This window comes from Sus scrofa, chromosome 14 (assembly GCF_054392235.1).
Source record: "Sus scrofa isolate SSC_HxYL_T2T_F1_AM1 chromosome 14, Sscrofa_HxYL_maternal_Yorkshire_Landrace_v2.0, whole genome shotgun sequence".
NCBI lineage: Eukaryota > Metazoa > Chordata > Mammalia > Artiodactyla > Suidae > Sus > Sus scrofa.
The window spans coordinates 78,080,583-78,108,120 of NC_139396.1; the positions used below are offsets into that span (position 1 = coordinate 78,080,583).

Consider the following 27,538-nt stretch of genomic DNA (forward strand, 5'->3'; position numbering starts at 1 on the left):
AAGTACCGTGTCAAAGTTAAAATGCCAAAGTTCTGCCAGTTGTTTGCTCTTTGTGTCCTCGGACCATTTATTTATTCTCTCCAACCTGGGTTTCCTCATTTGTAAGATGGGACAATACTGTTTGCCTCACAGGATGATTGAGTGAAATTTTAGCTGTACTAAGAGGTCCAGTGCCTGGCATAGAAGAAATGCTCAACAAATAGATGTCATTTACTAAAACTTCTGATAGCTACTGTTGTTACAGTTACTGCATTTAAGACTATGACTGTCTTTTCACTTTTAGCATAGCTTTTTTTTTTTTTCTAATGGTCGCACTCGTGGCATGTGGAAGTTCCTGGGCCAGGGACTGAATCCCAGCTGCAGCTGTGACCTACGCCACAGCTACAGCAGTGTGGATCCTTTAACCCACTGTGCCAGGCTGTAGATTGAACCTGCACCTCTGCAGTGGCCTGATCCACTGCATTTGGATTCTTAACCCACTGTGCCACAGCAGGAACTCTTTAGCATAGTTTTTTTAGCAAATTTCTTTTTCTTTGAAAAATGTTCCTGTTTGAGGAAAAAAAAGTGAGAAGAACCAAACTAGAATAAATCAGAATATTAAGATGGCTCAATAGCTGAGAACTTAAACAGAAGAAATGAACACATATTTTAAAAACCACAACTCTACAGTAACATTTCCAAATGTTTTCCCAAATATAACTGCTTTTCATGTTTCTAGATACTTATATGGTTTTGAGGAGTACTGTAGGTCGGCCAATATTGAATTTCAGATGGCTTTGCCAGAGAAAGTTGTTAACAAGCCATGTAAGGAGTGTGAAAATGTAAAAGAAATAAAAGTTAAGGAAGAAAATGAACCAGAAATCAAAGAAATAAAGATTGAAGAGGAGGAGAATGTAATACCGAAAGAAGAAAAGCCTACTGAAGAGGGTATTGAAAGAAAGGAAAATATTCACCCCTCTCTGGTAAATAGGATACTGTTAATAGTCCTTTGCCTTCTTTGGTACATTTTCTACATTCTCTGTGAAGTTTTCTAGTTAATTTATTATATAATTTCATCCTTTGCTGTTCAAGAATTTTCTTCATTAAGTGCTATTTTTGTATTTAAAATAGTTGTTAGCTATTTTTGCCTACTGTTTTAGGAATAGCAGGAGTTTCTTAAAATAATAACTTTCTCAGTATTAGTATTGGTTAGTACCTCCTTTTGCTAACAAATAATGGAATTAGGTCGACAATTTTTATCTTTATTGGTTAGTTCCTCTGATCTTTTTCTAGGGAGGTAAAAAGAATTTATTAGACTCTATACCTACACAGTCTGATCAGGAAAAAGAGATTAACATGAAGAAAACAGAAGAAAATGAAAATCTGGAAGATAAAGATGATGAGACAACTGGGATAGATGAATCCCTCAGCATAAAGGTAGAAGCTGAAGAAGAAAAAGCAAAATCTGGGTAAGAAATTTGTTTTTGGTTAAGATGCATTTTGGCTGAATGAATTCTTATAATTTGCTCTTTGTGTGTGTGAATGAGTAAATTTGATTGACAAAATAAGTAATTGAGTAATTTTAATTTTCATTTATTATGTAAATAGTATTCGCCTCCCTCAGAGACCCTACTAATGCAAATTTATAGCCAAAGATCATATTTTTGATTCATTATTCTTGCTCTCATCATGGAAATTTATAAAATTTTGAGCTAGGAAGAAACACTTCTGAATGCATTAACCTGCTGGATAATGAGATAATATAAATTTGGGAATATGACTTTCTCCAATGTTTATAGATGGTATGTTGGCTGTAGATTCTGAGAGTTGTTGGCATTTCTAAGGCAAAAAATAAGAGTGGAAAAGTGCTAATAATTAGTACTAATAATAAAAAAGCGAAAATGTTGTATTTTATATGATAGTAACATTAACTTGTTTTGGTCCGTTTGGAATAATGAATTATTTAGCAATGTAATTTATGTACTAACAGTAAACCCTGGATTTATAGGTGACCTTTGGCATCTCATCTTATTTCCGAGGTTTAAAAAACCCAAACATCCCCATTATTAGTGATTATTTTAAATAAGTACAACGAAATATTATTTTTATCATTTTCGTATTTTTCTAGAATTTTGCCACAGGATGCAGACAAGCAGGACAGAGAAAAAAACATGCTTAAATGAATATAGTAAAAAGTGTTTATTATATCTTGATGTAATAAACAAACACACAAATGTGTGTTTCAAGCACTCCTTACTGATATTGAAACTTATTTAAACTCTTAAGAAACTTAGTAAATATTCAGCTTTTTGCCTAAAACCTCTTGCTTATTTTAGTGTTCTAAAATTTTGGCCATAGCATGCAAATAAACATGGAAAAACAAAACTGGGTTTAGCGATATATAGTGTGTTTGTTCATTACACTTGGTTATATTTCTGTGTGTAAAATGTACATTTAAAGCATTCTTGCTGCTACTTGGAGACTATTTCAATATTAAGAAATTTAGTAAGGATTCCGCCTCTTGCCTAAAAATCTGATTTTTAATCTGCAGATATTTCTGGAGCATCTACTGTGTGGAAAGCTCTGTGATAAGCTTATATTTTCTCTTTGTTATGAATAATTTTCTTTCTTTTTTTACGTGGCCACACCTGTGGCATATGGAAGTTCCCAAGCTGCGGGTCGAATTGGAGCTTCAGCTGCAGGCCTGTGCCACAGCCACAACAACATGGGATCTGAGCCGCATCTGACCTACACGGTAGCTTGCAGCAACACTGGATCCTTAACCCACTGAACAAGGCCAGGGATCAAACCTGCATCCTCATGGATACTATGTCAAGCTTTTAATCCATTGAGCTACAATAGGGACTCTGCTGATAATTATCTTCGTTTTTCAAGTTGACACTTCAGCTTATTTTATGATAGAAGCTATATCTTGTAGATTTTTTAAAAATTCTACAACAACATGGATTTTTTATTTATCACAGATAATTATAAATGTATCATATCACAAACTGAAATTTTCCTGTTGTGACTACTTGGGAAGAATTGTGGGTCCTTTGGAAGCATTGTGGGTTAGGAATGTCCATACTAATTTCTGAATTTATTAGACAAATGCAATGGAAAATTTCATAATTACAAATAATTAATATATAAGTATTTTTCTAGCATGTAAACTTTCCCTGCATAATTAGCTACTATGCCAAGAACTTTCATAGTCCAGGTATGAGAGATCAAATAATTTAATTTATGTATAATATCTAGTTCAGTACCTGGCCCGGCCCATAGTAAGTATAAATAAACTGTAGTTGTTTTCTTGTTTTTAAGTTATTCCATAGTAAGTAAGGAGTAAGACATCAAACTTGGAAAGTTTGATATTTCTTTTTGAGTTCAGATGACATATTCCTTGTTGATAAATTTGATTTCCCAAAATGTAGTTCTCTGAAAGATGACTAACAGAATATGTGTTGTGTGTGTTTTGGGTTTGAGTATGTATGTTTGTGTAGTACATATATCAATTTAATTTTTTTAACCTATAGGCTGACTGCATTTTATGCTTTCAAAGGCTGTCTTTCTTGGCATTCTGTGTTCTATTTGGTTCAGTGCGTTTACATCTGGTTTTGCCACTGAAAGGAGGAGGAGGAATAGAATATTTGTTTTGGCTGATAGTCCATAATTGTGTTCTTTGCTTCTTTATACTTCAGTGTATTATTTGACTGACTCTCATTTGGTTTTTGTCTGAGACTGACATTAAATGAGAAATTTTAAATATTGATTGCTTTTTTTAATACAGAACATTAGATTTTTATTCCACTTTTTATTTTTCCATTTTTGGCTCCCCCGTGGCATAGGGAGCTCCTGGGCCAGAGATCAGATCTGAGCCTCAGTCATGACTAAAGCTACAGCTGCAGCAGTGTCAGATCCTTAACCCACTGTGTTGGGCCAAGGATTGAATCTGAGTCCTGGTGCTCCCAAGACACCGCTGATCCCATTGTACCACAGTGGGAGCTCCTAGGTTTTTATTCCAGATTAAATAAAAGATTGCCTTGACTATCACATAAAAGTAGGACTGGGGAGTTCCTTTGTGGTGCAGTGGGTTAAGGATCCAATAATGTTGTCACTACAGCATTTAGGTTGCTGCTGTGTTACAGGTTTCTGGCCTGGGAATTTTCATGTGCTATGGGCGCTGCCAAAAAAAAAAAGGATTGTGCTCGCTGTTACTGGCTTTTACCAGTTGTGCTCAGTGCAGTATATAATGTAATATATAGTTTAGATTTAGTTTTCATTTTTAAAATTTTAGACTTTTTATTCTGTATCTCTCTCTCTCTCTTTTTTTTTGGGGGGGGGGGGCATGTTCTCAGGTGTGCAGAACTTCCCAGGCCATGGATCAAACCCACACCACAACAATGACAATGCTGGGTCCTTAACCTGCTGAGCCACCAGGGAACTCCTTATTCTGTATTTCTTGCTCTTCTATGATGAGTCTGAAGTGTGTGATAAATCTCTTTGGTGCATAATAAATCTATATAGAAGCCACTAGAATATACTTCCTTTTCTCCCTGATGTGCAGGGAATATGATTTAAACAAGTAATATTCCTTAAAAAAAAGTCTTAACTGTTGTAATTTTATATATGTATATTACAGATATATAAATCATTTAAAGTTGTTAATTATAATTTATTATCTGTAACACCCTTTCTGATAATTTTTTAGATATTTTAGCCTTACTTATAATTTTTTCTTCATTGTAGAAATGTTAATGTATTTTCAAAAAGAGTGTTCATATTTTTATCTCATATTACAGTTTAGAGTTGTTTTTTAAGTTGTTTTTTAATTTTTAAGTTTATTTATTTGACTATAAATGAGACTTTAAAATAGGAATAATTCTTGAAGTTCCCATCGTTGCTCAGAGGAAAGGAATCTGACTAGTATCCTTGAGGACGTAGGTTTGATCCCTGTACTTGCTTAGTAGGTTAAGGATCCGGCATTGCCTTGAGCTATATTGTAGGTTGAAGACTCTGCTGGGATCCCACGTTGCTGTAGCTGTGGCGTAGGGTGGCAGCTATAGCTCCTATTCAACTCCTAGTCTGGGAACTTCCATACGCCATGAGTGTGGCCCTAAAAAGCAAAAGATAGATAGATAGATAGATAGATAAAATAGGAATAATTTTTGAGAATCTTTGAAGACTTTGTCATGTATTTCAGAGAAAATTGGCACATTTGATACTTTTGTGAACTCAGGCTTAATTTCATAAGTGTTTTAAGCTTCATTTCATCTCTCCTGCCTCACTGTATAAAAGGAAAGCAGTAGAAGAATAAAAAAGGATTACAGCTCTGCTCATATCACTATTTGTAGATTGTTTTTGTTGCCTATATAATAATTAGTAATGATAGGTGGATATGTTACTGCTGAAAAGTTTGCATATAAGAAAGTAAAATTGAAATCGTCAATGGGGGAAGACTTATTATGTAACTGCTATATCCATTAACTTTTATTTATTTATTTATTGCTTTTTTTTTTTTTTTTTTTTTTTAGGGCCACACCCACAGCATGTGAAGGTTCCCAGGCTAGGGGTCGAATCAGAGCTACAGCTGCTGGCCTGTGCCTCAGCCACAGCAACACAGGATCTGAGCCTTGTCTGTGACCTACATCAGAGCTCACAGCAACGCCGGATCCTTAACCCACTTTGCAAGGCCAGGGATTGAACCTGCAACCTCATGGTTACTGGTAGGATTCGTTTCTGCTGTGCCACAACAGGAACTCCTCCATTAACTTTTAAAGCTTAATTATTTAGCTTTTTCGTGGTTCTGTTTTATGACATTTATTCATTTGTCAGCTATAAAGTGATGGTTTTTTTGAGAGAAAATTGTTGTAATAAGTATAAACATAGAGCAGATAAATACTATATACTTGAGAATTCTTTATTGAAGTTTATTTTTTAAAATAAAACTAGTGCTTGGAAGGATTTTTCTCTTTTTTTGGTTGTACCCACGCATCATATGTAAGTTCACAGCTGTAACCAAAGCCACAGCAGTGACAACACCAGATCCTTAACCCACTGAGCCATAAGGGAACTCTGTTGGGAGGATTTATAATTTAAGATTTTCTCCAGTTTGTTGAATACAGATTTGTGGCTGACATATAAAATGAATACGAATGCTTGGTTTTAGAAAGTACGTGATACTGAGAAGACCAGAATGGTTGCATTGCTGTTTCTAGGATACAAATGACTTTTAGTTTCATATTATTTGGAATTGGCCTCTCATATACCCATTTCTTCAGAACTTTAAAGTTGAGAGAATTAGTAGAAGAGGACTTTAAGTAAATATGTGGTAAAGAAAGCAAAACTTGTGGTGAAGAATAGAAAGAAAAAACTTGATGTGAAGTTAGTAGGATTCCTGTGAAAGGTAAAATAATATTTAGTATAACTTTTAAAAACTTGGTTGGAATTATTTTAAGATTATTGAGATTAGCCATTGGCTAGTAAAATGTTTTGTTTAAACATCCTGAGGCTGGAAATGTTTGGATGAAAAATAATTTTTAGTCAGAAAATGGCTATTTTTGTTTTTGTCAACTGAGATGTAAAACATTTTTGCAATAAAACAAGAGAAAAGTGTTAAAGTCGACTTTACTAGTTTCTTGCTGTTCAGCACAACTTCTGTTCTTCTGGCTGTTGGAAGATTCCTTTTAATGCACTTACTTTTCAGTTTTCATTTTCTCTGAATATATCTTTCTGTAACCATGGTCATCTTATACAGTTTTAGTTTTTAATATTAAATTTGAAACTCAGAGAATTTCATACACTTGGAACCTGCTATTCCCGGAACAATCACAGCCACGATTTTTATCAATTTATGTGGTTTGGAACTGAAAAGCTTATGAAGTATCTTTTATTAACTGCAATTTTTTAAACCTTTCAAGAGATGAAACGAATAAAGAGGAAGATGAAGATGATGAAGAAGCAGAAGAGGAGGAGGAGGAGGAGGAAGAGGACGAAGATGATGATGACAACAATGAGGAAGAGGAGTTTGAGTGCTATCCACCAGGCATGAAAGTCCAAGTGCGGTATGGACGAGGGAAAAATCAAAAAATGTATGAAGCTAGTATTAAAGATTCTGATGTCGAAGGTGGAGAGGTCCTTTACTTGGTGCATTACTGCGGATGGAATGTGAGGTAACTTGAGTTTTAGCTAGTGATTACTACCTAAGAACACTTATAAAATAATTTTCTATTTTAAAACTTAACAAATTACAGATTTATTAGTATTCTAATTGAGGTCATAGTATACCATATAAAAGACATGTAGTTTTAGCATATAAATGCCTCGCTTAGTGACTTCCTACTTGACTGTTTTGATTATTTTGAAGATATCCATAGTGTCTAGAAACTGAAGTCTATGTAGTTGATTTTTATGTTATGTATGTAGATTAACAGAGGGAACATTGTTGGTGAAAAATTTCTCAGAATACTGAAAGGAATTTGAGTTTCTTGGTATTTACAAGCCAATTATCAGGCTTCTTGCTCTCTTGTGTTTTCAGCTGCCTTGCCCCCAGTAACCTCTTCTTTGTAGTCTTCTTAAACTATCATAAATTTTTTCCTTTACTAGGCAGGGATTTTAAAGTTGTGATTTCTTAAGAAGTTTTAGCTATTTCAAGAAAGCCTTATCTTCTCATTAACAGCTTTTGCATTACAGCTTTGTTCAGAAACCTCAGCAATTAATTTTTGTATTTGAAATAATGTGGTTGAAATGTTATGGGCAAGCCTGCTTGATTAAAATATAATGCACAGTCCGACCACCACTTACCTCGGGGACTGAACGGCGAGACTGAGTTTTTTTCTTATACAAATTTCCTTTGGTTTATCCAAAGAAATTTTATATTTGACCTTTATCCAAAGTTGGCAAGCCAGTTTTGGAATTTGAGTGCTTAGCTTTGTTGGAGTTCGTGTCTTACGTGGCTCAGCAGTAATGAACCCGACTAGCATCCATGAGGACTTGGGTTCGATCCCTGGCCTTGCTTAGTGGGTTAAGGATCTGGTGTTGCCGTGAGCTGTGGTGTAGTTGCAGATGTGGCTTAGATCCCACATTGCCGTGGCTGTTGCTAGCAGCTACAGCTCTGATTTGACCTGTAGCCCAGGAACTTCCATATACTGTGGGTTCAGCCCTAAAAAGACCAAAAAAAAAAAAAAAGAAAGAAAGAAAGGAAAACCTTGTTTATTTTGGAATGTTTGAGGTTGTATCTGAAATGTAGCCTGTGATAGAGTTGTAGCCCTTGAAAAGTTAACCATTGAAGTTTTCAGTGGTGGTTTCCTGGGGAGCCTAGTGTTTTTGAGGAGAAATACAGTTCTCATGCTTTATATTTAATGTATTCTGTGGTTTGGGAAGTTATTAAGAAAACATCTCAAATTCTGTTTCTTAAAAAATAATACACTGTTTCTTAAAAGTGTAGTTGGTGTTGTCCTTTTGTAGTAATAGGAAGCTCTAGAAGCATGTCTAATCTGACTACCTTTCTTACTTTGAGGAGAGTGCAAATCTGATCCATTCTGAAGCTTGTGAGAAAATAGCAGCTTAAGTCATAAGGAAATGCTTAAGAGTTTTATTTCGAACCAAAAAGATTTTAAGAATATGTATCATCAGCATTGTCCTGATGAAACAAACTTTTCCGGATGCCACTTTTAACATCGTGTGTCATTTATCCTCTTGGCTGTTAGTTCTTATGCTGCCTCTGCAGTGTCTGATTTTCCTCACCTGAAGCGCTGGCTATTAATGATAATGTTCAAAGGAAGATACTTGAGACCTCAGATATAGCTGCTATTAGAATATTTTGCCACCTTTGATAGTTAATAATTTTTATTTTATTTACTGAATGATTTTATTAAGTATAAATGTAGAAGGAGTTCCACTTTGGCCTAGGATATAACCGTAGATTTTGTTTATGTTAGTTTAAAATTAGGACAGAGGAAGTTCCCGCTGTGGCTCAGTGGGTTACAAACCTGACGAGGATCCATGAGAATGTGGGTTCAATCCCTGGCTTCCCCCAGTGGGTTAGGGACCCTATGTTGCCATGAGCTTTCATGTAGGTCCCAGACTTGGCTTGGATCCTGTGTGGCTGTGGCTGTGCCGTAAGCTGGCAGCTGTAGCTCCAATTTGACTTCTAGCCCAGAAACTTCTATATGCCCCAGGTGTGGCCCTAAAAAGAAAATAATAATAGTAATAATTAGGATGAAAAAAATCAGTAAGAAATAATAATTACTAAGTATTCTTGTGAGATAGATAATCTGAGTCACATCATCTTTAACCTCTTTTTTCAGTTCTTCTAGTTATTTTCTTGGTCTATATAATAAGGCAGTTTTCCAAGTGATCTTTATAAATTGCTTTAAATTCTGTGACAGAATTTAGGCATTCTCCAGCTTTTACTGTAATCAAGGCTTGATTATTTTCTGTTAATTATCAAAAAGTAAGAAGAGGTTTTGTAGTGTAAGAATTGAGACATAAAAATAGTCTGCAGTTAAGATGCAACTTTGTTTTGTTAAGAAAATATTGACTAAAGGGAAAAGTAATTCTATCCTGGGAACACTTGGACTTTAGAGGGTAGAAAGAATTTTCATAGGGAGTTCCTGTCATGGCTCAGAAGTTAGTGAACCCAGCTAGCATCCAAGAGGATGCAGGTTTTGATTCCTGGCCTCATTCAGTGGGTTAAGGATCCGGAATTGCTGTAAGCTGTGGCATAGGCCAGCGGCTACAGCTCCAATTGGCCCTCTAGCATGGGAACCTCCATGTGCTGTGGGTGCAGCCCTAAGGAAAAAAAGAATTTTCATACTCTAGCTTTGAGTTTGATAGGGGCTTGGGTAGAGTACAGATTTTAAATTAAGGCATTTGAGTTAATAATAACAGAAAAAAAGGAGTTCCTGCTGTGGTGCAGTGGGTTAAGGATCTTGTCATTGTTTCTGTGGCAGCATTGGTTTGATTCCTGACCTCAAATGGTGGGTTAAGGATCTGGCCTGTGGCATAGGTCACAGCTGTGGCTTGGATTCAGTTCCTGACCTGGGAATTTCCTTGTGCCATGGGTTCAACCAAGAATATAGATAAAGAGAAAAGAAAAATGAGACGTAGTTCAACAAGATATGCTTGTGTTAATGAGAAGGATGCCACTACTCCTGAAAATTCAAGCAATTGTATGATACGAAAATTCAAACGAAGAAAACCTGCCATCTTGAATGAAGACCTGTAGGGTGGATCACTACAGATGCCAACGGTGATGAAACATACATGAAAACAGTTGTACTTCAGTAGGTTAAGCAGTTAATTTTCTTATAGACAGTATAACAATATTCCTATTTATCTCTGGAATGATAACCAAAAGAGTCTGTCTTAGTGATGAATAAGCAATAATTATGATTTTTGCTACACCTTCATGTCTGAAGCTAATCTAATGAGCATGAACCTCAACAAATCCTTATCAGCTCTTCATCTGTTTTCCTATTATTTAGATCTTCACCTTGATCCCTGAATTTATACTTAAGAGATATGTGATTAGAAGTGAAGATTTATGCATGAAATTTCATGAAAATCATTTTATTTTATCTTCTTTGGCAGTCAGCATTATAATAGCACTTTAGGAAATTTTGTATGGAGCTATTTGTGTGAGTTTTGTTTCATTGGAAACATTTTCCAGCAAGCAGATTTTTCTTAAAGAAAATAAGATCTTCCTTAGATAGAAAAGTACTGTTTTTTTGTAATTCCTACATTTTTCTTTTTTTTCTAAAGGGTTTTATAAACCATTACATTAATTTTAATTTATGCATCTATTTCATAACTTAAAATTTGAATTTTTTGCAAACTTGGGAGCCAGTTTGATTTTTTACCTCTTCAGTAAACAAGAGAGACATTTTTACATGTCTACATCAAACTTATAGGAAATAGCCACAACTCTGGATCCTAAACCACATAATGGCTTATAAATGGTATAATATTGTTACAGAATTTTTCAGATAAGGTGACAATATATAGAACTATTTTCCAATGCTGATAGCATTTACTAGGTCACCACATGCATTTTATAGAATTTTTAAAAACTTATCTAAAAATAGCATTGAAGGAGATCTTGCTGTGACATAGTGGCTTAAGAATTGGTCTGCAGTGGTTTGGGTTGCTGCAGAGGTGCAGGTTCAATCCTTGGCCTGGCACAGTGTGTTAAAGGCTCCAGCATTGCCACAGCTGCAGCTCAGATTCAGTCCCAGGCCCAGGAACTTCCGTATGCTGTGGGTGAAGCCATAAAATTAGAAAAAATAAAAAATAACATTCAATATAGAAAAAGCGGGAAGAAAGGTCACTATTAATATTGTAGTGTTTTCTTTTAGTTTTTTTAAAAATATACTGCCATACATTAAAAAATTGTAATCATGCTTGAGTAATTTTTTTTTCCATTTTTGGCCACCCCACACACAGCATGTGGGAGTTCCTGAGCCAAGGATCAGATACGAGCCATAGTCACAACCTAACCATAGCTGCAGCAGTGCTGGATCCTTAACCCATTGCCAGGCTGGGGATCGAACCTGTGTCCCAGTGCTCCTGAGACACAGCTGATCCTGCTGTACCACAGTGGGAACTCCCAGTAATTTTTAATAGTCAGATTTCTGTTATATTTATTTTAATTTCTCCTAGTGATGTTAATATTTTATAGATGTTTTTAGTATCATTAGCTAATTGATCCTTTCAACTCTCAAATTTCTAAATCATGCCATAAACATGGACTGATGTTTGAAAATAAAATTTGAAATTCAAAGGCCATAAACTTAAATGTTTTGGATTTATCCTTGTTCAATAACAGCTAGAACCCCACCAAGATTTACAGCCCACCTTTCGCCTCTAATGCCCTCAACCTTTCCTCATTTTGCTTACATTTTTCAGTCACTTGTTGTAATCTTTTTTTTTTTTTAAACCCCACACTCTTCTCTTGTTCTTGTGTTGGTTAGCAGTACTTGACAAAAACCACAAGAGTGCTGATTAAATCTAACGCTCCTCTTACCCCTCGCCTGCACCTGTGCAGCTGGTCCTGGCTGGAGGAAAGCAAATAACCACAATGACTAGTCTTATTTATTTATTTTGGCTGTTGACCTCATTGAAAAATTGAAATGAGAAGAGAATTTCTACAGAAAGCCACTACATCACCCTTTTATCAACATCTGCTGCCATGTTCTCTGCCTTCTCATCTTTAGCCATGGGTGAACAAGCTCCCTACTATCTAAAACCCATTTTTCTAGGCATTCTCTTTAAGGCTCAGCAGGTTAAGAACAGCATTCATGAGGAGTGCCCACTGTGGCACATCAAACAAATCTGACTGGTATCCATGAGGATGCAGGTTCAATCCCTGGCCTTGCTCAGTGGGTTGGGGGTCTGGCATTGCGGTAAGTTGTGGTATAGGTTGCAGGCACTGCTTGGATCCCAAGTTGCTGTGGCTGTGGTGTAGGCTGGCAGCTGCAGCTCTGATTCAATATGCCACAGGTGTGGCCCTAAAAATTAAAAAAAAAAAAACCTATTCTAACTGCCATACCTTCTTGCCTACGTCAGAGATATGGACCCTGAAATTCTCCCCTTTTTTCTCTGTTGTCAGTTTCTTGCTCTAAACCATTCCCATCCACATATAGACCTGTAGTAATTCCTCTCATCTCAAAGAAAACTCATTTTAGCTTTCTCCTATTTTCCCTGCTGTGCTTTATCTTTGCTCAGTTTCCGTCTAGCAGCAGTGAATTGAGTAATCTACACTTATCCAGTTTGTCTCCTATTGTTTTGTGTAAATCCAAGCCAGTAAGACTTTTGCTGCCCCCCCCCGCAAATACACACCTCCAAAACTGTCACCAATGACAGTTCTACTTGGTGTCTTCTTTTGTTCCTTTGAAAATTTTTGTCGCTTTTTCAGCTTAATTTTCCTGTTCCTTCCCTGCCATACCTAAATTGCATATATGCCTTTGGACTTGGGCATATTGATAAGAATACAAAGTTATTTTACTCTGATGTTTTGAAGTAATTATTCAGGTAATGGTAGAAAGGAAAGCAAGGTACTCTAGGAAATTATCTCTTTATTTCTATAGTTTGAAAGTCGAAGTATACATGAAGACCATTTGATAGTGGATTCCGCGTAAATACCTGTCAGCTTGTTTTAGCGAGAAAGAGAATTGGCTTGTATCTTTTTCACCAAGTCTTTCTAGTCCCTTTGCATACTTCTCTTCCTGTGTATTATTCTTCTTTTGTTGATACCTCACTGCCATCTCCAAACTGTCACCTCCACAAACCCTTTTGTCACAGTCTTCTAGCCTATTCACTTATGTTTATGATATGATATTAAGCAATAAAATTAAGAACTACTGTGGAAGTCAGAGGGCTATATGTTACTGTAAATTCTTTTACAGCATGCACATGTTTTGTATCAGATAGTCCTGCACTTAAAGAAATTTAAATGAGAGCTTAAAAGCAGTGAACAATGTGAACATAACAATAATTTTTACTTAAAAATTACTTTTGAGTTGATTAGTTTTTCAGTGCAAATGAAAACAAACATTTCCTTTGTGAAAAAGATTAATAACCCAGGTGTTTTTGTACTCAAATGAGCTTTGTGTATACATCTTAGAGTATTCCTAAACTGGGCCTGTTCCATTCAGTATTTTTTTGTAGATTGGCAGGTATATTTAAGGTAAAGCATAAACTTGGACCTCTTACATTTCATAGTTTTTTTAGATGGGCAAATACTTCAGGACGTTTGTCTAAATGTGCACAAAAATACTAATCTCTTAAGCTTATCAAACACTTATAAACTTTTGGGATATTTTTAGAATTCAGTATCTGCATCATAAAATACAATGAGTGCCAGAGTTGTTAACCATTTGTAGTGGTCTTTATAAGTCTGTTTTGGCGCTCTGTGATATGTTCTTAACATGATATATACTACCTCTGCCTAAAGACCTTTACTTTTGTTTCATTTTACAGAATTAAATTCTCTAGGAAAATAGATCAGTATAATTACAATACCAGTCTCTTGAGCTGTTTGTGTCAAATTTTTAATATGGAGATGCTATATCATGTTTCTGTCATTCTACTGTTATATTCTTTATTGCAATGAACATCATTCCTGTTTCTTTGATGTGGATTTATATGGAGTGGAAATATGAAATGTTAATAATATGCTAAGAATTTTATTTTTTCAATAATATGATACTTTTACTTTTGTTTTATCTTAAGTACATGACTAAAAGCATTAAGTTCTATTTAGTAGGTCTCTGTAAATTTTGCTTCAGATATTCACTTACATTAAAAATAAATGTGTAGGAGTTCCCATTGTGGCTTAGTGGTTAATGAATCCTACTAGGAACCATGAGGTTGCAGGTTCGATCCCTGGCCTCACTCAGTGGGTTGAGGATCTGGCGTTGCCCTGAGCGGTGGTGTAGGTCGCAGACGCGGCTCGGATCTGGCGTTGCTGTGTCTCTGGCGTAGGCCAGCAGCTACAGCTCCGATTAGACCCCTAGCCGGGAACCTCCATATGCCGCGGGTGCGGCCCTTAAAGGACAGAGGACAAAAAATAAATAAATAAATAAAATGTGTAGGAGGAGTTCCCATGACGGCTCAGTGGAAACAAATCTGAGTAGCATCCATGAAGACACAGGTTTGAGCCCTGGACTTGCTCAGTGGGTTAAGGATCCAGTGTTGCTATGAGCTCACAGACGCATCTCAGATCCGGTGTTGCTGTGGCTGTGGCGTGGGACAATGGCTACAGCTCCTATTTGACCCTTAGCCTGGGAACCTCCATATGTCACAGATTCGGCTCTAAAAAGCAAAACAAATAAAAATAAATAAATGTGTAGGAGTTCCTGCTGCAGTGCAGGGGGTTAAGGATCTGGTGTTGTCACTGCAGTGGCTCAGGTCACTGCTGTGGTGTGGGTTCAGTTCCTGGCCTGGAAATTTCCACATGCCACAGACATGGCCCAAAAAATATATAAACTGAGATTATTATAGAAAGTTCATAATGTAGGTAAATATTGATTAAATTACTTACAAGTTTATAATTGATGATAACAAGTACTGCTTTTCATCATGACTTGACCTATTTTTCTATTATGCGTCATATTCCTCCCCCTACATTTTCTTAATTAAGAGGGAAAAATTCCTTTCCATGCTAAGAGGGCCTAATTGCCTACTTCAGTTGTAGGGTTTTTAAAACCTAAGTTAGTTTTATGACATACATTAACTCTTTTGCTTATAGATAGGTAAGTATTAAATACATATTGTTTAGCAATTACTATATGAATCTCTCCATTACAGGAAACAAAGTACAAATTACTTTAATATTTCACTTATATTAATGGATTTTATTTTTATAATGTGTATGCATATTTTAGGTAATGAGTTTTAAATATTTTGTCAGTTTGATTTTTCTTATGAAGTTTTTTGTACAGTATATTTATTCTGCCTGTAATTATTATTTTTTAACCTCTAAGATTATGTTTTTTGAGTTTATATTAATACATGGCTGATAATATTTCTTTGAAAGTGGTTTAGTTGAGTTTAAACAGCACCAAAATCTGGATTGATGTGGACATGGTAAACATTTTGGTATCTTATGTCTTGTTGATTAATGTTCTTTTCCATTTTTATTGTTGTTAAATGATTTCTTAGATGATTTGCCAACACATGCAAAGAAAAGTCGTAAAGTTTTCTTTTTAGAACTCTGTTTTTCTCTGGTGAGAGCAAGTATGCTATGGTCTCTGAAGGGTTCCTATTACCTTTGTATAAATGTTTTAATTCAACTCATTAAAAAAAATGCAAATATTTATGTAGCTCCTTTTTTCAAAAGGTTCAGAAGGTTTGTATTGTTACTTTTCCAATTACTGATTAGTGTCGTCTTCTCTGTTGAATTGTAAGCTCCTTTAGAAGGAGCCATGGTACATGCATTGCTGAATACCCAGTGCCTAGTGCAGAACTTGCCATGGGATAGGTACCTAAGAAGTATTTGTCCAATGATTAAGCATTGGTGCAGACTTTTTGTCTGGGAATTTTGTGTAACTGTTTAGTTTTCGGGATCATCTGTTCCACTTTCTGCATTTTATGTAGGTCAGGGAGCAGACAGTTAGAAGCTAAATGAGTTCCCCACGCATCAGTTCTTTCATGTTTGTTCCATTAGTTGAATGTTAGATGATCTCAGTAGAATATCCTCAAATAAGTCATTTATACACTTTGCAGATATTTTCCATAGTACTTTCAATTTCAGATGTTTGTCTAGACTCCATGCATTAATTACAATGAATTTATTGATAACTAAATTGAAAAAGTAGTCTAATCACTCACAGACTTGATCTTAATTTTCTACCTCAATATTTGTTAATATTTGTTTCAATATTTATTTTTTAATATTTATTTTTAAATGGAAGCATTTAGTAATCCTCTTCTTGTACTGTGGCAAACTACATTTCCTTTTGTGACAAAGAGGCCAATTACTCTTTTCTGATCAAAATGTCTAAATTTGGAGTTCCCGTTGTGGCTCAGTAGTTAATGAATCTAAGAACCATGAGGTTGCGGGTTCGGTCCCTGGCCTTGCTCAGTGGGTTAAGGATCCGGCATTGCCGTGAGCTGTGGTGTAGGTTGCAGACGCGGCTCAGATCCGGCATTGCTGTGGCTCTGGTGTAGGCTGGCGGCTACAGCTCTGATTGGACCCCTAGCCGGGAACCTCCATATGCCGCGGAAGCGACCCAAGAAGTGGCAAAAAGGCAAAAAAAAAAAAAAAAAAAAGTCTAAATTTAAAGTCCAGCTGAAGGCAGTATAGTTTCTATTGATAATCTATACTACCTGGTTTTCCTCAGACATTCTCATACAACTCTTTTGCTTGGATTAAAGTTGCAAATCATTTTGTTTGTAAGCTAACTACTTAGCTTAAATTTCTCTTCTAGTTTTCGAGCTACATTATCACGAAACATGATAGCTGACAGCCACAGACCTGCTATCTTTAGGGAGAAATTTAGGTATTTAACAATACAGTGGTTCCTTTGAATTCCTGTTGTCCCAAATAGCTGTTAAATAGTGTTCTTACCCAGTAGAGACCCCATCAAAATGTGCTTTCTAATGTCTAGATTCTCCCTGTGGTACTTAAAGCAGAATCAAGAATATTGGAGTGCCCCTGTGCCAGGATGACCTTTATAGCTGAGGGGAGGACAGCATGTACATATATTTTGGGATGTTTGAGAAAAGGGTGGAGGCATTTTAAAACTAAAAAATTTATGTTTGACTTAGTCATGAAAATTCTTATATTCTTTAAGAGTGCCTTTTTGGAGTTCCTGTCGAGGCGCAGTGGTTAATGAATCTGACTAGGAACCATGAGGTTGCAGGTTCGGTCCCTGCCCTTGCTCAGTAGGTTAACGATCCAGTGTTGCCATGAACTGTGGTGTAGGTTGCAGATGTGGCTCAGATCCCGCGTTGCTGTGGCTCTGGTGTAGGCCGGCGGCTACAGCTCCGATTCAACCCCTAGCCTGGGAACCTCCATATGCCGCGGGAGCGGCCCAAGAAATGGCAAAAAGACAAAAAAAAAAAAAAAAGAGTGCCTTTTTGCGGGATGAATGGATATCTTACTTGGTATGGTGCCCTCAGAGGAAATTGAGAAATATTTTATGATCTTCTTTTTTGCTTTTTAGGGCCACATCTTTGGCATGTGGAAGTTCCCAGGCTAGGGGAGCTATCAGAGCTGCAGCTGCAGGCCTATACCACAGCCACAGCAATACTGGATCCAAGGTGCACCTACAGCCTACACCGCAGCTTGTGGCAACGCTGATCCTTAACCTACTGCACAAGGCAAGGGATTGAACCCATATTCTCATGAAGACTATGTTAAGTTCTTAACCCACTGAGCCACAATGGGAACTCCTGGTCTTCTATTTCTTAGCTGCAATTATCTGCTCTTTTGCTACTTCCTTGTAATTTCAGTTTTTATGTAATTCAAGATACTTGAATTTGAACTAAATTTTCCCATTTTCTTTCTTCTTTGACTACTTTCTTATGTCTGAAGTAAGCAACTTTTTCTGTAGTTCTGAACTAAATTCCCTTCATTCAAGTCTTTATTCTTGGTATTTGGTAGGGAATCAGATTTGATCCAGTAATATTACCTCCTTTATTTAAATTAATGAACACTGGTAAAATAAAAATTAAATTGATCTAGCTCTTTCTTGTATAGTGTCTATAGGAAATGTTGAATTTTGAAGTATGTCTGTTTTTTTCCCACATGAATTTGTTTCTTTGCTATTCGTTGAAAGTATTGTGTAAAGAAAATAGAACTCTTGAATAATACTGTAATGAGTAATTACATAAAGGGAAAGAGTGTTTCCTATTTTCAAAATACAGTTATCAGTTACAGCTGTCAGTTTATTTTCTGATCATCTTTTTTTTCCTTGTAAGATTAATTAGGCAACTAAAGTGCTATTTAGAACCTCATTACATTTAGAAATGTTTGTTAATGTTTACATTAGGGATCTCTCTCTTTTTTTTTTTTTTTTGTCTTTTTAGGGCCACACCCAGGGCATATGGAGGTTCCCAGGCTAGGGGTCTAATCAGAGCTATAGCTGCCGGCCTACGCCACAGCCGTGGCAATGCCAGATCCGAGCTGCATCTGTGACCTACACCACAGCTCATAGCAATGCTGGATCCTTAACCCACTGAGCAAGGCCAGAGATTGAACCCATGTCCTCATGGATACTATTCGGGTTTGTTTCCACTGAGCCACAGTGGGCACTCCTCCCTGTGTGTACATTCTTAAAGAAGATTTTTCAGTTCCTTCTCTGGACCCTGAATATGCTTACTCTGAATAGGACCTGGCCTGTCTTCTCCCATCATTCTAGTATTATACTGTTTCAACAGGCAGTCCATTTCCCATTCTTTCCTATTTATTTATTTATTTATTTTTATTTGTCTTTTCTAGGGCCGTACCTGCGGCATATGGAGGGTCCCAGGCTAGGGGTCTAATCGGAGCTATAGCCGCGGACCTATGCCAGAGCCACAGCAATGCAGGATCCGAGCCATGTCTGTGACCTACACTGCAGCTCAGGGCAGTGCCGGATCCTCAACCCACTGAGTGAGACCAGGGATCGAACCTTCAACCTCATGGTTCCTAGTCGGATTTGTTAACCACTGCGCCACAATAGGAACTCCTCTCATTCTTTTCTAAATCTCCACATGGTGCTTTTTGGCAAGCTTATAGATTGCAAGGGCAATTTGTTCCATGGTTTGAGTTTCTTAATCTGTGAAAAAATTCATTGATAGATTTTTAAGGCATATTCTAATTCTAAAGGATGTTAATTATAATAACAATAACATTGTGTTACTGCATTTTATGAAAAGAGCATAAATCCGGGCTGAGAAAAGAAGAAATCTAGAAGAATAATGTTAGAAGTAGGGAATACCTGAACAAACAAACAGAAAGCACTAAGACTCTAGACTAGAAAGAGGCAAATAATAAAGGAGTCATTAATATAATACTGGCTAATACTTAATAGAACCATAAATTACCAGTAATTACTCCAGTAGGAAACATATCTATCTAAAAAAATTTTCCAAGGAATCCCTAAAACCATATAGAATATTCAGTAATTTAAAACACAATTGTTAAGCAGAACAGTAAGAGCATAGTGTTTAATTACAACTATTCAAATATTTTATAAGTGAATATAGCTAATTTCCCCTAACTGCAGAATCTTTTTTGTTTCTTGCCTGTTTTCAGCACTCTTTCCACCCACCCCCAAACTCACTAACCAAGCTCTTCTGATAAGCAGTCCTCTTGTACTATCCTTAATTTATATTTAGGTGGAGGAGAAAATGATTACCATATAGCCTCTGTACTCTAGTGGAGCTTAGACAGTGATCATCAGCCTGTACCATTATTTTACTTATGTATATATTCCTTCTACCTTCTTAAGAAAAGCAACATATGACTTATCTCTAAGTCACAAATCTTTTTCTGTCACAGTGAGCATTGTAACTATGGAGACAGTAACTGTTTTTTGCTTATTTGATGTGTTTAGTGTTCCTTGTAAAATATACAAACGGGAGTTCCTATTGTGACTCAGTGGTAACAAACCCAGCTGGTATCCATGAGGTTGCAGGTTCGATCCCTTGCCTCGCTCAGTGGGTTGATCCACCATTGCTGAGAGCTGTAGTGTAGGTCCCAGGTGCGGCTTGGATCCCAAGTTGCTGTGGCTGTGGTGTAGGCCAGCAGCTGCAGCTTCAATTTGACCTTTAGCCTCGGAACTTCCATATGCTAAGAGTGTGGCCCTAAGAAGACAAAAAAAATTTTAAAAAAAGAAAGGTAAAAAACTATTATACCTTTGGTTAACTTATGTTGATGTTATGTGTAAACCATCATAAACTTTTTATTTTATCTCATAAAAAAATGAAATCCTGTTTTGTTTTCTTTTAAACAAAGTACATAGCATTGATTTCTATAACTATATATTCAAATAAGAGCAGCTTTTAGAAATTTTCATTCACCTTTGCGGAGGGCAGAGATATAGTCAGTTCATTCTTCACCATCACTCTAATTTTAGGAGAAACTAAATTGCTTTCTTCTGAAGCATAATGCAATTTTCAGTATTAATGGGAAAATTAAAAGTACTATAAATATACAGGCAGGTGCTAGTTAGTATGCCAGTATAAATACCATAAGAGTGTGTTTAGTAGAAGAATATTTGCCTTAGACCATTTCAAAGTACTTATATGTTTGATCCTCAAAAAGCCATATGTGGATATGTAGTCTTTTTTTTTTAATTTTTTTAATGAGATTTTACTTTATACAGAATAAACTAAGTCTGAAGTTGAGAATGTCTTGAACAGGGCCACATAACTAGTTAGCAAGGAATAGGTAAAGACTTTTCTAGAATCATTCCATTTGTTCTCATTCTCTATCATTGTGGCCCTCAACAGCGTCCAGCAGTTACTGGCATAACCCTTTGTGTGGGGTTGAGCCCTCAGTTTTGCTGCAGCCTATAGTTTGCACCAGCAATGTAACTCCACCTGGGAGTTGTTAACAGATACTTTCTAGGTCTACTCTAGAGCAAAGATATAATTTATTAGTAAGGTAATGACCCAAGATAGTTATTCCCAGGCTTAAGGTCTTTATTACTTCATTTAATACCTCTAATAATGAAGACATTTTAATTTAAAAGCTCATTTTCAGTTATTCATATTCTTGAGTTTAAAATGTCAGTTAAGTTTTCCATTTCCCAGACTAAATGGATGTAACTTCTGAATGTAAAAAGAAGTTTGTTTGTTTTTTAATGTTTCTTCTTTCTAGCTGAGTTTTTGCAAAAATAAACTTTTTTTTCTGCTTTAAACAAATAGATTTTTTGCAGTAACTTACACCCTGTAAAACTGTGCAGAATATCAGCACTGAGTGGGGAGGCCATCCCAGCTGTTGACCTCAGCAGTCTGTACCTGAAGGAAGCCTCTCAGAACACGGAAAGCTGGGCAGAGCCATTTTTTAGCTTCCTGATATGTTTAGGAAAAAAGAAAAGGACTGCTTGCTGCTTAAAAACTAAACAAAGTAAACAAAAGTATCAGAAATACTGGGATTTCTCTGAATAGTTATTGCACAGATTTGGTTTCTCTTTGGTGTAGCAGAGTAAGGAGTGCTGGTGTAGGGTTATAGAGACCTTGCTGAGTCTTGGCTCAGCCAGTAGCTGACATTGTGTCCTTGGACAGGTCACTTCATCTCTCTCTTTGGGCCTTTGTAGCTTTAGTCCTTGAACCAGGAAGTTGAACTAAATGATGTTGAAGGTCCTTTCCAGTTCTAAAATTTTAAGATTCTATTTATTAGTTTCTCTTTAATATGGCACAGATACTTTTGTGGTATGTGTTTTGTATATTTATGTTATTTTCTTTTAATTTTAGATACGATGAATGGATTAAAGCAGATAAAATAGTAAGACCTGCTGATAAAAATGTGCCTAAGATAAAACATCGCAAGAAAATAAAGGTAAGCGTTTATTTATTTATTTTTTAAGCCACAGCATGCAGCAGCTTTATGTGGGATCTCAGTCTACAGTGGTGAAAGTGCCAAATCCTAACCACTGGACCACCAGAGAACTCATCATAGTTCTTAATTAAAGAACTTTCCAGAGTTCCTGTTGTGGCTCAGCAGAAATTAATCTGACTAGTATTCATGCGGATGCAGATTCAATCCCTGGCCTTTCTCAGTGGCTTAAGGATCCAGCATTGCTTCAAGCTTTGGTGTAGGTGGAAGATGTGGCCCAGATCCTGTGTTGATGTGGCTGTGGCATAGGTTGGCCCCTGCAGCTCCCATTCAATCCCTAGCCTGGGAGCTTTCGTATGCCACAGGCGCAGGCCTAAAAAACATAAAATAAAACAACAAAAAAAAGAACTTTTTCTCCAATGAGTATTAAGTGTATGTGTGTTAGTGTCAGTAGAATGGAAATTCTCTTGAAATAGCAAATGCTATATTGAGGTGCAGTTAACATTGTCATCTTATGGAAAAGCATTTTGAAAAGAGCACTAAATTATCTTTGAGGCTTTTTCAGTCCCAACATTGTATAAGACCACTCAGTGAGGTTTCACTTACCCTTTCCAGCCATTTCCTGCACCTCTGATCTCCAACTAGGACCCATGAAGTGGTTTGGCTGGGAGCTCTGGGGTTCCTGTAATAGCTGTAAACCACTCAGAGGAAGAAAAAGAGGTGTCTGAAGGCAGAGGAGAACCTGTCTGCAACTCATTTTTTTTTTTCCATCTTTCTCTGACAGTATATGTAGTGGCTTAGAATATGTTCACAAGACCCTGTTACACACACACTACATAGATACTGTGGGGAATCTATTAATGAGCTTGTATGGAAGTTAATGTTACTTTTATGTATGATAGAATTACTCTTATTCATTCTAAGACTAAATCTTTTTAATGTTTTATTAGAAATTAGACCATTTACCAGGTTGTAGGATTTTTTTATCTTTTTAATGGCTTTTTAATACTTTGAATGGTATATATAGTTGAGGTTTTTAATAGTTCTCCAGAAATTCATATTAAAAGTGAGAAATTTTTTATTAATTCCAGAAATTAATGTTAAAAGTGAGAAGCTATTTATTTTCAAGCTAAATGATCCCCTAGTGGCCCTCAGTACTGAAAGTTTTCCCTTAAAGTGATTATTCTTTGCTCACTGTGAAATTGGGTCCATATTTTTAAAGTTTTGGAATAACAACTCAGTTACAATTCAGGACACTCTTGGTCTTTATTGGAAAATATGGACGTTGAGCTATGTTAAGCATTGCTTTAAGCTACTGGAAGAGTTATGTGTGAGGAAACTAAAAAGCCAGTTTCCTTAACACAGAGCAAGTTTAGGAGTAGTATTTCTCAGGCAGAGGTAGGGGTAGGGGAAACAATTTTTTTTTCTGTCTTTTGAGAGCTGCACCCAAGGCATATGGAAGTTGCCAGGCTAGGGGTGGAATCAGAGTAGCAGTAGCCTATACCAAAGCTGCAGCAACTCCAGATCTGAGCCTCATCTGTGACCTACACCACAGCTCGTGGCAATGCTGGATCCTACCCCACTGAGCAAGGCCAGGAATGGAACCAGAATCTTCATGGATACTGGTCAGATTCTTTTTTTTTTTTTTTTTTTTTTTTGGTCTATTTGCCTTTTCTAGGGCTGCTCCCATGGCATATGGAGGTTCCCGGGCTAGGGGTCTAATCGGAGCTGTATCCACTGGCCTATGCCAGAGCCACAGCAACGTGGGATCCGAGCCACATCTGCGACCTACATCACAGCTCACGGCAACGCCGGACCGTTAACCCACTGAGCAAGGCCAGGGATCGAACCCGCAATGTCATGGTTCCTAGTCGGATTTGTTAACCACTACGCCACGACGGGAACTCCACTGGTCGGATTCTTAACCCGCTAAGCCAAAACAGGAACTCCAGAGGAAGCAATATTATAAGATTGCTTAGGCAGTTTTTTCCTAAGTACTTTTTTTTTTTATTTCTCAATTTAGTTCTTTGCCTCTCCCAGGCATTTAACATTCCTGGTCATAAGGGAAGAGGCATGTGAATTTTGAAAAAGCTTCCTAGAAAATTTTAAATATTGTATACCCATCCTTTGATCTCATTTGACTCTGAGAACCACTGTTTCCAAGGCTGTCCTGTGACAGCCATTAAAAGCCATATTTGAACTTTGCATGGGGTGGACTATTTCTGCCTTCAGAATGTATGGTATATTATGTTCTCTGGTGGAAAGAGTTGGAAAGAGTTGGCAAAAACAGGAAAATTTTTAAACAGCACTAATTGTGGTAGGCTTTGGGGGTATACCTACACATAAGCCTTCTCAGTGCCTTCAGAGAACTCAGCCCCAGTGCTCTAATCTCACACTTGAGCTTGTGAATCTCACACTTGAGCTTGTGTCACCATCACCTGGAGGACTTGTTGAAACTCAGATTGCTTGGTCCCATCCCCAGTGTTTCTGATTCACTAGATTGTCTGGTTCTAGGAGTTTTCACTTCTAATAAATTCCCAGAAATGCTAGTGTCGCCAGGCCGGGGTTCACACTAGGAGAACCACTATCCTATACAGGATTAGCCTCTCTTCTCTGTACCCAGAATAATAGTAACTATGTACCATCTTTGGAAGAACTGTGAAATAGTCTCTCACATTCTATAGTCTGACAATATAACAGGACTTCAGAATTGTTTACTACTACATCATGCTCTACATGATCATTTAGAAGCTTGTCTAAATTATTTTTCCTACAAATTATTTTAAAAATAAATTTTGGGGGGCCACATCCTAGGCATGCAGGAGTTCCTGGGCCAGGAATCAAACCTGCATTGCAGCAGTGACCCAAGCCACGTCAGTGACAACGCCAGACCCTTAACTTGCTGAGCCACCAGGAACTCCCTAAAAAGAAATTTAAAAGATAGTTTCCAGAAAATATATTAGTTAACTACTGCTTATCTATGCATAAATGGAGAATTTGAGAAATTTTCTCTTTTTTTCTGAAACATTATGAATAATTACAGGAAGGTTGCCCTCTGGCTTGACTTTACAGCAAGCCATTTGTTTAGAATTATTCCTAGCTGTCAACCAAATGAAGATATTTGAAATTTTGTCATTCCCAACCCTCATTTTTATATTGAGAATCATACAGTTTTTAGTACTACCAGGTTGAAATAATGTTTCTTTTTTAAAATGAGTATTTAATTTAAAGCTATTGTGATTTAACTTTTAGAGAATTTGTAACACCAATTAGTAGCAGTATGGAAGTTTGCTACTCATAATTGCCTACCTGATTGCTAATTTATTTCAACTATTAAATAAAAACATTAGACAGAAACTTGTTTCTCATCCTGTAGTATTTGTTAATAACCTTGAGAAAAACATCTCTGGCTGTTTTGATGGACTTTATATATTCTTTCTTTTTATGCTATTTAATAATATAGTCTATAACTTTGAGTTAAAAATGACTTTTAACATTGTTACTAATAAATGCTTCATGATAAATTATGGCTAACATGGGATACTTTTTTTTTCTTAACCTAGAATAAATTAGATAAAGAAAAAGACAAAGATGAAAAGTATTCTCCTAAAAACTGTAAACTTCGGCGCTTGTCAAAACCACCATTTCAGACAAATTCATCTCCTGAAGTGGTATCCAAATTGGATCTTACTGATGCCAAAAACTCTGATACAGGTCATATTAAATCCATAGAAATCACTTCTATCCTTAATGGACTTGAAGGTAAACATAACAAGCATCCTGTTGCATGCAAGTATTTGTTTTAATTTATAAAACTTAATTTGTAAGTCAAACTCTATAGAGGTAATTCAGTGATATTGACATTCTTAAATTGAACCAAAATTTTGTTGACTTTTTTATTACTGAAATCAGCCACTGATTGAGGCTTGGAAATACTTCTGTTATTGTTAGATCTAAAGACACCATTTAGATTTTAGTTGAAGTTGAACTGTGCGGTTTTCAGTACCACCATTTCTGTTGCCATGTAAAGCCTCATTTGTGTTACACACATCAAACTATAAAATTATACTGAATTTTTTGTAAAGAATACCAAACTTTTGTTTATCTTGATTACATTTATTATGAACTCTTTTTGATGTGGTTATTGCTTAATGTTTAAGGCAGAATGAAGTTTAATAAATAACAAAAGGTATGAATGTTGGAAGGGAAGATTTAGTAAGTCTGACTGGCAGGAAAAGAGAGGAAATAATCTATCAAATGAAGCAAAAGATTATATCTCCATGAAAATATTTTACATTTCTTAAAACCTAAAAGAGTTTGGATTTTTATTGCTTCTGAATATAATGGAAATTACTTTTGTCTCATTCCATATGGATATTTACTTCAATTATTTGTAAATACCTAAGTACTCTTAACGTTTAATTTTCATAATTTTCTAATTATCAGACACATAGAACAGTATTTTGAAAAAATATTTAATTTAACTAATAACTATGAATATTATTGTCTATCGCAGTGGTGAACAAGTCAATATTTACTTAAAATAGCTTTGTTTCCCTGAAAAGTAATTAATATTATACCTTAATCATTCTTTTACTTTTCTTCAGAATTGTATTAAACCTGTATATTCCTAAAGGAGAATACCATTTAATCTTTTAAAAATCAAGTAGCAAACATAAACCTAGCTATGTTAAAAAAAGAGTATTTCCACATAGGTGAAGGCTCCCTGAGAATGGTATCTGAATAGAATCTCTAGGTTATATTCTTATTTCATATTCAGCTTCTTTGTAAGTCTACAAAAGCCGCTCTAAGGGAATTGAGTGGGGCAAAATTATGAGGCCGTTCTGGGAAATAGCTGGTCTCACCACACTCTAGCATAGTCTCAGTGAATGACCTATAGGAATATGCTCCATGGGAGTAATAAGGTGCTTACCAAATACACTGCTAGCTTTCGGGTGTAGGTTAAAACAGAATGTTTCTGATGACTAAAATGGTGTTGTTGTATGACCCAGGTAATGGCACTCAAGGTGTTGAGTTGAAAGTTTTCCCCTGAAGTGATTATTCTTTGCTCACTGTGAAATTGGGTCCATATTTTTAAAGTTTTGGAATAGCAACACAGTTATAATTCAGGACACTCTTGGTCTTTATTGGAAAATATGGATGTTGCTCTATGTTAAGCATTGCTCTAAGCTACTGGAAGAGTTATGTGTGAGGAAACTAAAAAGCCAGTTTCCTTAACACAGAGCAAGTTTAGGAGTAGTATTTCTCAGGTAGGGGTAGGGGAAACAAGTCTAGGTCTTTTATGTTTCCATATATATTTTTGGATTATTTGTTCTGGTTCAGTGAAAAATGTCATGGGTGATTTGATAAGGGATCACATTAAATCTGTAGATTGCTTTGGATAGTATGGTCATTTTAAGTCTTCCAATCCAAGAGCACAGGATATCTTTCCATTTCTTTGAATCATCTTCAATTTCCTGTATCAGTGTTTTGTAGTTCTTGGTATTTGTCTTTCACCTCCTTGGTCAGGTTTATTTTTCAGTTTTTTTGTTTTGTTTTGTTTTGTTT

The 27,538-nt window shown here is 36.2% G+C and overlaps 1 protein-coding gene across 8 annotated transcripts in view; it reads left to right on the top strand.

The window, feature by feature from the left end:
- The window catches only part of ARID4B (AT-rich interaction domain 4B), a 159,628-nt gene that overhangs the window by 109,912 nt on the left and 22,178 nt on the right, over positions 1–27,538 (top strand). For 5 of the 8 annotated variants that reach the window (XR_002338970.2, XR_002338969.2, XM_021074399.2 and 2 more), the window contains 5 exons: positions 719–962; positions 1,273–1,448; positions 6,900–7,151; positions 21,889–21,973; positions 25,534–25,732. Coding sequence is in view for 6 of the 8 variants with exons in the window: in XM_021074399.2 (XP_020930058.2) it covers positions 719–962; positions 1,273–1,448; positions 6,900–7,151; positions 21,889–21,973; positions 25,534–25,732 (956 nt within the window). In the remaining 2 variants the exon portion in view is untranslated. The remainder of the gene's footprint in view (positions 1–718; positions 963–1,272; positions 1,449–6,899; positions 7,152–21,888; positions 21,974–25,533; positions 25,733–27,538) is intronic. The other 3 variants (XM_021074401.2, XM_084996861.1, XM_084996862.1) reach the window with 2 other exon arrangements.